Genomic DNA, 13,638 nt, shown 5'->3' with positions numbered 1-13,638 from the left:
AACTTTAGACTCTTCAGACTCCAGAATTAATCATACTCTATTTTAGGGTCAGGCCAGAGGATGGATTACTTTGCAAACACTACAATACCAGAATTAGCACATTAGCACAATACCTTAAGGACTTCCTGTCTCCATACAAACCTACCTAGACCCTGCACTTGTTATCTGAGGCTCTTTGCTATGCCTCTCCTCCCCAAGAGGTTTAGAGGGTGGCAACACAAGAACGGGCCTTTTCTGTGGTAGCTCCCTGCCTGGGAAAGGGTCTCCTCAGAGAGGCTTGTCTGGTGCCATCATTACATATCTTTAGGCACCAGGCAAAAATATACCTCTTTACTCATGCCTTTGGCCATTAATCTATGGCCTGTTAAAGCTGGGGGGGGGGGGGACACACACACGTATTATTATTATTTTATTATTATTATGCTATCGATTACTATGCTTTTCATTATGTTTTTACTATTACGCCCCATAAAATGTGATCTTAATGTTGTACACTGCCCTGGGATCTTTTGATAAAGTCTATAAATCAAATAAGTAAATAATAATAAATAAAACTTTAGTGGAGTACTTGTGTCCAATTAATAAGTAATACAGTGCTGAAACACTTAAGTACAGTTTAAAGAAAATATACTATTCTGGACAGTGGTACCTGGCAGATACGTTTGTGGTGAAGGAAACACATTCATTGACAAAAGTTAATGGTGTTGTTCCTGTGATGTCTTCCCACTGAGCAGGTGTTGTTCCACCTGAAACAATTGAGGACAAAGAGAAAAAATGTTCAGCATTCCTACAAGAAGTCAATGGCCTGGTTCTCATGACGTAATAAGCCAAAGTATGGCTTGGTGCAGGCATCCCCAAACTCGGCCCTCCAGCTGTTTTGGGACTACAATTCCCACCATCCCTGACCACTGGTCCTGTTAGCTAGGGATGGTGGGAGCTGTAGTTCCAAAACAGCTGGAGGGCCAAGTTTGGGGATGCCTGGCTTAGTGAGACCACAAGAACAGGAGAGGAGCTGACAGCAAATTTGCATCTCCAGAGTCCTCCTTACTCCTGCACCAAGTGACTCCAAGATTTGGCACAGCATTTCACTTGAATCTGAGCTTGTGGTGAAGCTCTAACTTTACAAGCTGTAGTCAAGGTCTGTTCTTGGGTGTTGCTCAGGGTTAATAACTTGATATTAAAATAAATAAATACACACCCACATTTCTTTGGTACCAAGATGCAAAATCTTATTTCAACAATAAACTATGGAGGTCATTATTTCCACTTTGCAAATCTGGGATAAGCAAGAGCTTTCAATGAGTTCTCTACAACATCAACATACAATGCCACCCTTCTCAATGGACCCATCAGTGCATTTAGAATCATAGAGCTGTAGAGTTTGAAGGGACCACAAGGGTCATCTAGCACAACTCACTGCAATACATGGATTTTTTTACCCAACATGGGGCTTGAATCCACAACTTTGAGATTAAGAGTATTATGCTGTACCGACTGAGCTATTCAAGTTACTTCTTATGAGCTTACCTGTTATGCTGCATAGTAGTCTTAGAGTGGGTGCATCACCCCCATATCCATTAATCATCAGATCACTAGAGGCTTTAGGAACAGGAATAGTCATTGTTATTGGCTTATGGAATTTTCTTCTCCTGGGTTCCAATGTGACAATAGGGCTGAATGTGGCTTTGTTGCCTAAAATCTTCTTTACAAGCTCATTGTGCATAGGTTGAGCCTAACCAAAGACATGCACAAAACGAAAGTCTTAATTATTGGTATCTGAACAATCATAACAACATCCTCTTCTTCTCCATAGGAGCCAACCAGATGCCCTTGGCAGGTCCACAAACAGGACGTAAACACAACAGTCTTCTCTCACTTTTGCTCACAAGTGACTGGTCTGCTGTCTTTGTTTCTGGCAGTAACATATATTCATCATCATTCATAGCCATTGGGCAATGTCTTCTATGAATTTGACTATATATTTAAAGCTATACAAATCTGATTACCCATTGCACATTCCACGTGCCTCAATTCCATTTTCTGCTTACTCCTGTCTTCTACCCCTCATTTATTTACTCATTTAAATATTTATAAACCACACTTTCATAAAAGTACATGTCAGTGTACATCATACAAGAATTACAACAATGAAATGATTAATAAAAGCATCCATAAATACTGGCCAGTGATTTCAAAGGGCTATCTAAATAACAGGGATGATTCTTCAGGCTGGGAGCTCCACGGCAGGGATTTCCACAGCCTGCCATACTATAGGCTCAGTCCCTCCAAAGGCCAACCAAACCTCAGGGGGATGGGGAAACACAATGACTGCATCAAAGGATTTTAGTGATTGACATGGCGCATTATGGTCCTTAAAGTACTTGCAATCCAAGCTGCTTAAGGCTTTGTGAATTAGCACTCACCTGATGGCAAATTGGCAAGTGCTGTCAGCATGCTGCCAATAGCCTGCTCCTGCATTCTGTACTAGCTTCAGTTTTCAGACCAGATACAAGGGTAGCCCCACATAGAGCATGTTACAGTAATCAAGTCTTGGGGTTATCAATGCATGAACCACTTTGGTAAGGCTATTACGGCCTTGTTAAGGAATGCAATTAATGAGTTAATACTCTACGAGCCAGCAGAGATGACTCAATGCACCTGCAGGCATCTTGAGATTCTCTTATCTGTGTTACTAGACAGATTTGACAAGTATCTTTGTGTATAAAAGGGCTACAGCCTGCTGTGTGGGTTGTGGTAGGAGACTGCAAGAATTGCGGGAGGCTGTCTGTTGGAACTATGGATTTGAGTGAAGACTTTTTGAAGAGATTTTGGACCTCCAGTGATAGAGATGGCTTAAGATGTACCTTGCACACCTGTTCCTTCAGAGGGACTTCAACTCCAACCAGAACAGACAATTGCTATTAGTGCTAAAGGCTGCTCCCAGTGCAAATATCCCTGGGAATCATAGATTACCAAGCCTTCTATGTCCTTAGAGAGATTGCCACAGAGCTCCTGGGGAAACCCAAGCTCCTTCTGTGAATTCTCTGATGAATCTTCAAGCCCATTCAAAGATGGGATGAGGTCACCATTCTCTAGCAAGCAGATGAGTGACAAATTGGACACAGCTTTATATTTTTACATAATTCCTCTGGGAATCATAAAGTGCTTTATGAACATTTAACCAATCAGTCCTTTCATCATAATTTCAAAGCGTTCAATGCAAGTTCGCAAAGCCTACCACTTCCAATTTATTTGTAAATTAGACCAGAAATATGGAACTCTAATCACAGTTGTGAAAAGAGGTTAATTGGAGGAAATGGAAGTTAAATTACTTGCTGAATGTAGACGGACAGAGTCATAGTTTGTGAACTCATAACTTTTACTCATCTGGTTTGAACTCAAAATATCTTTAATTTGCTATGGCAGTCTTTTAGATAAAACAATATTTGCAATGAAACAGTTCAGTAGCTTCTGTTATTATTTTCTCTGAATAAAATAGATACCATTCCAGCCAGCTCCATGCACCCAGCTCATTCCTTCACTCCTACTTCTCTTCTCCTTTAGCATAAGTGGGAATACATAACTGGAAACTTCAGTTAACCATCGCTTCTTGTTATGTGTGAAGCAAGAACTATGCTTAGCAGCTTCCAAATAAACCAGCATTCAAAAGCTAACTTTAAAAGCTAGTTTATTTGGAACCCATTAAGCAGTACCTCAGTTATGTCATAACAAGAAGCAATTGTTAACAGTGGCTTCTGGGCTGGTTTCCCTGCTCAAGTGAAGGTAGGTGCGAAGGAACTGTTGCAGATTCATTGAGTACATGCATATCCTGGTTTATAAAGACAGGAATCGTTTGTGCAAAGATAACCAGTGGCCTCCGGAGAAATGAGGGATGTTTCTGAAATTCTGAATTACCTACTGCGACTTCTCAAATGGGAGCCAATGCTTTAGTAATTCTCCATTGCTGTTGCTTTTTTATTTCCAAATTTTGTACAGAATAGTGTGCAAGCATAGTAAGACACTGCCAAATGGATACCAGTGTGCGCATCTGCAAAAAGGATCTAAACGCAATCATATGTGTGATTGCATCAATGTGGTTTTTTTGTTTTTTTGTTTTGTAACGTTTTACCAGCGTGCATGTCTGTTCTGATTAACTGTAGGAATGAACCAGAGGTCCAGAAATAGTTTTATTAATTCTTCTAGCTACTGGAATTCAGGGGGAGTGACATACAGGAAAGAGAACCCAGAGAAATAATTAAAAATGGAATGAAGAAACTCTTCTCATCAACAGAAATGCTGCCAGTTAGATAATGTAAAGTCTTGTCCTCATTTCTCTTACCTGCAGACCAACACGAATTCGCTTGGTTAGTGCTCCCTCTGGAAAGACAGCCTGTACTTGAGGTACTACTGTACTGCTTAGCACACCACCCTCGGGTCCAATGAGGTTACTGTCTTGTTTGACTCGGGACACCACTGCAAAATACTGTGGGAAGTCCCGAGTGATGATACGACAAATACGTTTCTTCTCCAGCTCCTCTGGTGTGTCAAGGACTAAGTAAAAAGAGACCACAGTTAAACCATAATTATTTCCTACAGTAAACACACACACACACACACACACACACACACACACACACACACAAACACACACACACACACACATGAATGCTTCCTTTCTGTAGATACAATTTCAGATTGTTCTTAAATAATGGTTGCAGCATGGTAGCCATAGTCAGATAGAAAACTACTGGCAGATCTTATTATATTAAAAATTGTGTAGTATATTAACTGACTTTTCAGATCGCGCATTGACCAACCAAAGAAAACCCTCAAAGCTATAAAATTCGAAAGTTACTTCATGCTATTCCTAATGGCGAGTTTTCAACACAACACAACACCTACTTCTCTAATTTTCTAGAGTTTAGATGTCTCCATGGCTACAGAAAGATTTGTGAACTCTACATTCAGACTATGTTAATCTTCCTTATTTTCCACTATGGCCCTACTATTGAATGTAAATGTGGTTGGCAGAAGACCACACAATGTGTTAGGATTGCCATTAAAGGGTTTCCTCAGATTTTTGCAGTTTTGTCCAGAGTAACAAATCTGTATCATCAAAAACTTCATGTCACTTGGATACCCAATAGATCTTTCACTTAGTGCAGGGAGATTTGACCACAAATTCGCAAAAATGGGGAAATATTAGTGAGAATTCCCAAAGTTGCTGGTAAATGTGTTTGTCTTACCCATGAGTCATTTTAAACTGTTCTGACTTACAGAAAGAAGGCAAATGCCACAAGTCTTTTGATGTTCTATTTGTCTTTTTCTACTTGTTACATCATATGCCAGGTTAATAGACTGAATGGTCTTGCACACAAATATTCATTGGCCACATGGCATTGTGCATGTCAGCTCAGTGGAGAGTTAGCCACACAGAAACTACATACAGCGGTACCTCGGGTTACATACGCTTTGGTTACATATGCTTCAGGTTACAGACTCTGCTAACCCAGAAATAGTACCTCAGGTTAAGAACTTCGCTTCAGGATAAGAACAGAAATCATGTGGTGGTGGCAGCGGGAGGCCCCATTAGCTAAAGTGGTGCTTCAGGTTAAGAACAGTTTCAGGTTAAAAACGGATCTCCGGAACGAATTAAGTATGTAACCAGAGGTACCACTGTATAGCAAATATGCATAGCAAATGCATGCAATAATCTATTTGTGGTTGCACAATAATGTTTTTATTTTATTTTCTAAGTTCATTATCATTTCCTTTCTGTGGCTTTCAGACCTTTCTCCTTTCTTAGCACATTGTGTACCTTCATCCATCCCGTTTAGGATTTCATTCAGCTCATCCTCTGTAAATTCACAGAAATGCTCCTTCCAGTTGTCTCCATTCTCACTGCGCAGGATCACCAGCTCCCTTTCTTTACCACGTAAAGCCGCAAAGTGAGGAATCTCGACAATCACAGGCCTATTACAGCAACACAGCACGTTAAAGGACTGTGCCAAATGGGCAGCAAATCAATACAAATTTTCTCAGTCTGTTACAAAGTGACCTGGAATACGGCCGGCTTCTTTGCCATTCCTGGATACGATCCTGAAAAAAGCATACTAGAACCACTTTGGCATTATATAGCTTGTTGTTAGGACCAGTGAGCAATGTACTCCCACTTTTTTTATATATAATAAAAATCACACAGCATCTATGGTACTTGCCAAAGCAGCAGGGGCTGGCATTGGGGCTGTAGAATTATAATCTGGAATGAATAAAGCCCACACGTTTGAAACTTGTTTTGATGTGTAGAATCCTGTGCAATCACATTTATCATGCAGAATCTACTGTTATCTATGTATATACATATATGGACACATTAAAGAAAAAATATGATTTATAGGAGAATACAAATCTATTTAAGAAACAGGCCACATCTGTCATCAATCTGCATTGATTTTATATTGGCTCTTTGTTTCAGTTGACATTTTCCAGACTCCTAATTTATAGTGAAAATGATTATTCTATATTAATCTACAAGCGCAAAATCAAATTTCTGCTCATTGTGCCCATATTGTATATATGTTTCATCATAACTTGTGTTTCCCGTTTTTGCAAAAACTATAAATACATTTGTGTATCAATAGTCTCACAATAATAACTGAATTACATAGGCCATCTTGTATATATCATGCTAAGTTCTATGTTATATCCAATATATAACATATCACCGTTGTGTTGGTGACAATAGAGGCAAAATATTGTACAGTAGATTCCTACAGTTCCAGTCCAGGTTGCTTTGCGACAGACGTCAAGCACACAACAGCTATAACAACTGTTACATTTCACAGCTAGGAAGTTCTCATGCTAAATCATAAGTGGAGTTCAAGGAACTTTAAGAAAAGGTACAAACATATCACCAAAACAAAAACCACATACCACAAGGGCTGGAAAATGGTCCACTAAAGGTTAGGTAAATACAGAATTTAAAATCATAGAAAGGGACAATGTCATGGGCACAATGACATAAAAATAATATTGCAGAAGGAGAAGAATGGGAAGGCCAGCATCCATCAATTTGTTTTAAGTCTCTCCTACCCAAGAAATTTGGTCCCTGGAGGCCCCAGCTGAAGGATTCGGCTGACCAAACTTTCTCCCTCATTAAGTGGGGGAGGAGCCGTAGGCAGGTGAAGTTTACTGAGTACATCCAAAGCAGCAGTGAAAGAAAGAAAATAAATAAGCTTTTATGTATTTTGTTTTCCAGAACCCCAGTGCACTGTCTGCTCAAGAGTGGAATTAGGCTGTACACTGAACAGGTTTCTGCCTTGATTTGTTTAGGTATGCCCCACTGATCCTGATAATTCATAAAAAGAGCTCCCCAGAATTTTGCAACCTTATCTTGTCCTCAGTAGGTTCAGTGGTATGCTAGCCTTGCTTCTAATATTAATGGGAGCAAGATCCAGTCTTCAGGACTTATGAGCAAATGAATTAATGTAAGGCTTGGCTTGGCAGGAAGTGTTCAGTGACTTTGATTTCACTGCCAGGACGCCACTCAGGAAAGTGCCAGCGGTGTAAGACATGCCCTTGAGAAATGGTATGTAAACTCTTAGTACATGTGAGTTTCCATAGACATTCCCCACTAGGCTGAAAGGGTGGGGGGGGAAACCAAAAGTTGTTGAGTTTACTGTGAGTGTATTGGAAGGAGGAGAAACAGGTAGATAGAGGAAGAGAAGAACTGAAAATACAAAATGTGACAGCAAAGGCTTTCCTTAGTTTGGGTTTGATGCTTTCCTTTAAATAATTTTCTAGTATTGAAGGGCGCTTTCGTAAACCCTAAAAGCAACCCTTTTATCACAGATGTGCATCTACCCATCTTTTCAGGCTTAGGAATCTTCTAGTTCCTCTATTGAAACACAGCAACAACAAAATAATGAGTTAAATGGTTGATGGTTTTTCCTCCTATGCTGAATTCTAGAGATACATTCCATTCTTTCCCCAAACCCCATTCTCCAGAACTAAATGTTAGTTAAGATAACTGGCTGAAAGTCTAGGGACTACAGGGCCTAAAATTTGCTTCATGCTGGATTTACGCTGTTCCTTTGACATCTTCATCCTTTTATCCGTTTTCAGCTGAAGCCATTCGCTCTAAGCAGAGGGGGGTTTCCTTTGATCATCCATTTTTGGATGCCACCATTGGTAAGGGAAATTGCTGATAAAATAAAAGTGTTGAAAACTGCTGGTTTCAGCAGAAAATTGCTAAAACAAGTGCAGCACGTCTGATCTTTCTGTGGGGTACTGCAGTAGAAGGAATAAAATGCAGCCCCAGAAAAATCATAGGTTTGTGCTTCCCAGGCAGTCCCAATTACTGAGAAAATATCCACTGAGAGAACACAAGTCCCCCTTGAAAGCAGCTTTGGCTTTTCTTGCATCTTTCAATAGATGTTATATTTACATTTGCAACATTTGTGCTATTTTCATTTTACCCTTAAAAGCGAATATGTAATTAATTGACTGCAATCACGAAACAATTTCTGCTTTAAAAGCCCAGCGTGGACTAAACAGACTTATTCCAGGAAGCACACTAAACCTTGAGTTGTAGCTACTGGTGCTTTAAATAAGGGGAAAAAACAAAACAAGCTAATTGAATATTGCTGGCCTAACAGTGTTGCGCTTTTCACTGCAGAGCCCATCAGCATAAAATAAATCAGATACAACATTTTCACTTCGAGCACTGAAGTGCTGAGCCACCCCAGAGTAGATCACAAAACGAAACCATCTTTTTCATGTTTTTTAAAATTATCTTGGATAATTAAAAAAATTCTTACCCAAGAAACTGAGCACCAGAAGGCCCAACTTCAATTAAACGGCTAGCCAGACCTTCTCCTTCCACCATTGGAGGCATTGTGGCCAGTCTATGACGTTTGACCAACCGGCAGGTAACTCGTGTTGGAGCAGTGCACTTCCGGGGTGGAATAATTATTCGAAGTCCATTGTGTCTGCAACCCCGCATGGCACCACCTCGAGCATCCACCATAAAACTGACGAGGAAACTGAAAATTGGGAGAAATAATGCAATCTGATTTGGAAGTCAATCATAATGCTCGTTACTAAATGTCCACTCTTACTGGCCTGTGTCAACCAGCTGTGTGCTACCCTATATCCACAGCTTTACATATTAATTGCAATGAAGTTGGTGTGACTATTACTGTATCTCTTTTCAGTAATAATATAAATAGTAATCAGACCTAAGAAGATAACATATATGTAAACTCATGACAGTTAAGAGAAATGCAGAGAGACATGATGTGTATTCCTCAGCCTGTAAATATCTCATTTCAACGGGTTGCGTTATGCAACTGCCCACAAAATTGCAGTCATGGTTGGCTGTGCTGGTTTGTATATGTCCATCAGCAACATAGTAAAATAAGATTAGGAATAACACTGAATACAAATAGTATTCAGATACTTGGAGATTACATAACAGATACTGTAAATAAGAAGTCCATTTAAATTTTTGTAGATTTTGTATCTAGAGATTGAAATGAGTAAAGATTCTAGGACAGCAGGCCAGATCCTTATCTGAACCTAGCCTTGTGGGCCAAATCTGACAGTAGGCAGGGCCCATTTGACATCACAATGATGCCATGCCAGCTGATTGAGCTATTTGAAGTCCCTAAACTGTGGGACTCCAAACCAACATGCAGAGCTTGGAAGAGTCTGATGCTTTCACTTTACCACCTCTCAGCTAATAGATGGCAGAGGCAAGGCCAGATTTCTACAGGAGTTGGCCATGTGAGAAAGTTCCCTGCAGGGAGCACACCCTATCTGGCAGGCTTTGGTTTTATTGCACATCAATTGATGGAGGGCAGAGCTGGAACCTGCCTTGCCAACACGCAATCAGGTCCACACTTTAAGTTGTACATTGGCAGTGGTGTCTTTACCTGTCCCACACTGAAGTCGCATATGATGCCAGATGTGGGGTGGTGGCACGATTCAGGGGAAATGGCCTTGCAGGCTATAGTCGAACCCCTGGCAGGCAAAGTGGGGCCAGAGGGTGCATTACCTATAAGACCTTGATTTGTTTTCATAAAAACTATGAATGAAAGCAAGCAAATTGCTGGCATTCTTTAACAGCTGGCAAGATCCCCACCAAATGGTTAAGGAAATGTAAAATGGGCTGAAATTGGTGAGAAAATGCCAACACTATTTTCCCTTCCCAGTTTTCTCTAATGTTGCTTCCCCTTGTTTCCTGCTTTCTCCCATCCTCAGTCCCTTGAAGCAAAATTGCATCCTTTAATACCTTATACAAATGTTTATCAAATACAATACATCACTCTTCACAATCAGAACCTTTCCCCAGTGAGATCTACATGCAGTTATAACAACCCTCCAAGCTAATGGGTGATAATTAGGAGACACGATTTGCTATCCTGAAGCATGCCATGCGCCCTACACCTTCCCTATTTCACCTCTCTAAGGCTGTCAATACTTTCCCCCAGCAGGGTTCTTGCCCCTCAACATCCTCATGAAAAGGAAATGAGACATTATGGAACTTCCAGCTACAGCGACAGAGATTATTTCACCTTCCGAATTTTTATTTTTTGTGTACATCTCTTAAAAACACACACACACAAAGTTGGCAACTCTACTTCCTACAGAGAGTGCAATTCAGTGTGGTGATTCTGCCAAATTGTTTGTATGCCTCCGGTCTAAATGTGCAAATGTGCTATTTCTTTAGAGATGGAGCTTCTTGGTTTTAACAGGATAATGACATAATTTGGGGTGCTATTTACACACATTCTCTCTGAGCTGTTTCAGTTAGATAGCATTGAATCTTGAGTTTCAGGTTCCCTCCTACCAGCACTTATGGGTTGATTTTTCCTTTCTTAATTCAAAGGTATAATTGATGTACTTGTTTTCATAATAATTTAATATGTAAATATATTATTCTTTCTAAGAGTAAAACATTATTCTGGGGTATGTGTCATAGGCCAGATGATGCAATGAAAACTGCAGACATTCTGGTTCTTTGGTTCTCCCTAAACATTCTCTTTGGAGCAGTGGCGTAGCGTGGGTTGTCAGCACCCGGGGCAAGGCAAGTAATTTGCGCCCCCTAACCCGTGGATTTGCGCCCCCTAACCTGTGGATTTGCCCTAACCCCAGATGTTGCGCCCGGTGCGGCCGCCCCCCCTGCACCCCCCACGCTACGCCACTGCTTTGGAGTGATCCCTAAACATTTCAGAATAATTTCTACAAGGTCACACTTTATATGCACTAATATAAATATAATTCATAATAATTTATTATATGCAACCAATTTTCATAAAGGCATGGAATATCACTTTTGGAGAGAAAGATAAATAATTATTTTCAACAACTCAACCCTACATCTAAAAATGATATAAACAGCAGGAAGGGTCATGCACAACTTTTCCAGGGAGGTTTAATTTCAAATGCACAGAACTTGCTTTCATCTGTAAACCTCTGCTCCTACAAGAAAAGAAGCTATATCAAATATGATAGTACACATCTCTCTCTCTCTCTCTCTCTCTCTCTCTCTCTCTCTCTCTCTCTCTCTCTCACACACACACACACACACACACACACACACATACAGGGCTTATCCAGTTGGCCCCTTCTGCTCCCATGACATAACAGAAAGACTGTCCATGGAGATATGGTAGCAAAAAACCTGCAGAGCTGTATTCATAGTAGGCAACGGGAAGGTTGCGGCATCTATGGATAATTATGAATTGGATGTTTATGTTTGCATAGCATCCAGCTAGGGGTCAGAAGAGGCTAGACACTGCTTTTAGCCCACTTCTCATTCTTCCTTCTTACATACTACCAGCCCAGAGGATGATCCTGGTGGTTAGCTTTCTCCTCCTTAGTTTCAGCATTGCCTTTGTAGAACTCAACAGGGAGGAGGATGGGGAGAAAACTAGAATTAGTTGGATCTGGCTGCCATCGCCTCTAGCAACTGCCTTCTGTCCTACCAGCCCCAGTAGGCTGGCAGTCCTATAGTCGCACCAGAGCAAACGAAACTATGGTTGTAGTCTTTTTACTCATGAAAACAGGCAAAAGAGACAGCATGCTACACACAAAGCATTCAGATATGCTGGTACATTTGAATTAGTTGGTTAAACAGGCAGGCAGACATGCTTCTCATCACCCAGCTGGGAACAACAGCCCTCAATAGACTACATCCACCACAGCCTCACACAGGAGGTCTTCAAATTGTGATTACCATTTGATGCAGGGAAACAAGGAGATAGCAGCAGACAGTTAGTCACAGTGAAGAATATTAGATACAAAACAGCTTGATCAGGTTGCTTCAGCATTTTTATCAAGTTTGCAAATAATAATAATGCAGCAAAATAGTTGTGCTGCATTTTAGTGGGACAGCAAAAAACTAAGAGACCAATCAAACGCCTACTTAAAGTTAGTGGGCATGTTTCTCCTTGCATGAAGGCTACTGAATAGAATTCAAAATGTTCTTTGAGAAAGTACGGACAGATTTTCTCTCGATAAAGGGAGAAAGGCATTTAGTTATGCATGATAACGTTCCTTAAACTTCAAATGATGTATGCATTTTTAATTACATGAAGGATTTCAACTCAAGACTTGATGGCTCCAGGCATCTGCAATATGGTTACAACACACTATGCATCTGAATTTATTGAAGAAAATCTGAAATAGAGCTAACGATTTGTAATGCACAATTCTAATTGTAGACTGAATTTTGTTCATGTAAAAATATTGCAAGCCTAAGCACTGCTTTAAATTTTTTCCAGTTACTTTAGGTATGCAATTAATAATTGCTTACAATATTTTTGTGAGGCAGGGAGTGTGGGAGAAAAGGATTGCATATGACAAGATTTTGGAGGTTTTTGGGAGACAATGTATTTCCTTTGTACTCTTCAAAATGTAGGCTGTTAACATATTCAACAGACAGGCAGAAATCTTTCTCCTATACTAAGCAATGAATGGCATCAATGCACCAGAGCATCCTGAAGTGAATAAACGAAAAGGATGACAGAAGAAGGAAGGCAAAAGGAAGGCAAGTATTAAAAATGAAATTATATATAAGTTCACCTGCTGTTGTCATGGTCAAAACATGGAGATGAGCGGCTGCAACAGTAGCAAAACAAAAAAAGAGTGGATGAATAAATGAAATAAAAGGAGGAAGAGAAGCTGTTTTAACCTACAAATGGAGAGATGTAAAGTGAATATGTAAACACAGATTACAGAGAGAATATATATATATAGGTGCAAAGATGAATGAAACAGGATGTCCCTCTCTGATCTCTGCTGATTGGGGGGGGACTCAAGTCCTCATTGCAAATTTATTCCACCTCCAAAAAATATGGAGGCCACATAGAAGCACTTGCCTGTATCAGTGTTCCAGGCAGCTCCATATGTGTGCAGACTCTGTGTGCCAGATGTATAAATAGCAGGGAACAGTTATGCTTTAATGCATCTAGTTCATGGGCAACTGCATATGGAAATAGCCTCTTCAACATTGTATCTTCCATATGATACAGTTAAGAGCTTTTCAGTGGTCTCCATATGGCAGGCTATAAAGCTTTAATCCAAAGGTAGCCAACATGGTGCCTTCCAAATGTTATCGGATTATAATTCCCA

The 13,638-nt window shown here is 40.2% G+C and overlaps 1 protein-coding gene across 50 annotated transcripts in view; it reads right to left on the bottom strand.

Annotated features, from left to right (window-relative positions):
* The window catches only part of ANK2 (ankyrin 2), a 321,790-nt gene that overhangs the window by 36,150 nt on the left and 272,002 nt on the right, over positions 1-13,638 (bottom strand). For 23 of the 50 annotated variants that reach the window (XM_077933941.1, XM_077933947.1, XM_077933939.1 and 20 more), the window contains 7 exons: positions 13,090-13,125; positions 8,820-9,044; positions 7,093-7,191; positions 5,819-5,973; positions 4,340-4,551; positions 1,528-1,732; positions 650-746 (listed from right to left, as the gene is read on the bottom strand). In XM_077933941.1, the coding sequence (XP_077790067.1) occupies positions 650-746; positions 1,528-1,732; positions 4,340-4,551; positions 5,819-5,973; positions 7,093-7,191; positions 8,820-9,044; positions 13,090-13,125 (1,029 nt within the window). The remainder of the gene's footprint in view (positions 1-649; positions 747-1,527; positions 1,733-4,339; positions 4,552-5,818; positions 5,974-7,092; positions 7,192-8,819; positions 9,045-13,089; positions 13,126-13,638) is intronic. The other 27 variants (XM_077933970.1, XM_077933976.1, XM_077933963.1 and 24 more) reach the window with 3 other exon arrangements.

Source organism: Podarcis muralis, chromosome 9, assembly GCF_964188315.1.
Source record: "Podarcis muralis chromosome 9, rPodMur119.hap1.1, whole genome shotgun sequence".
Taxonomy (NCBI): Eukaryota; Metazoa; Chordata; class Lepidosauria; order Squamata; family Lacertidae; genus Podarcis; species Podarcis muralis.
The sequence above is the reverse complement of the archived record's forward strand: the minus strand, read 5'-3'. Positions and strand labels throughout refer to the sequence as shown.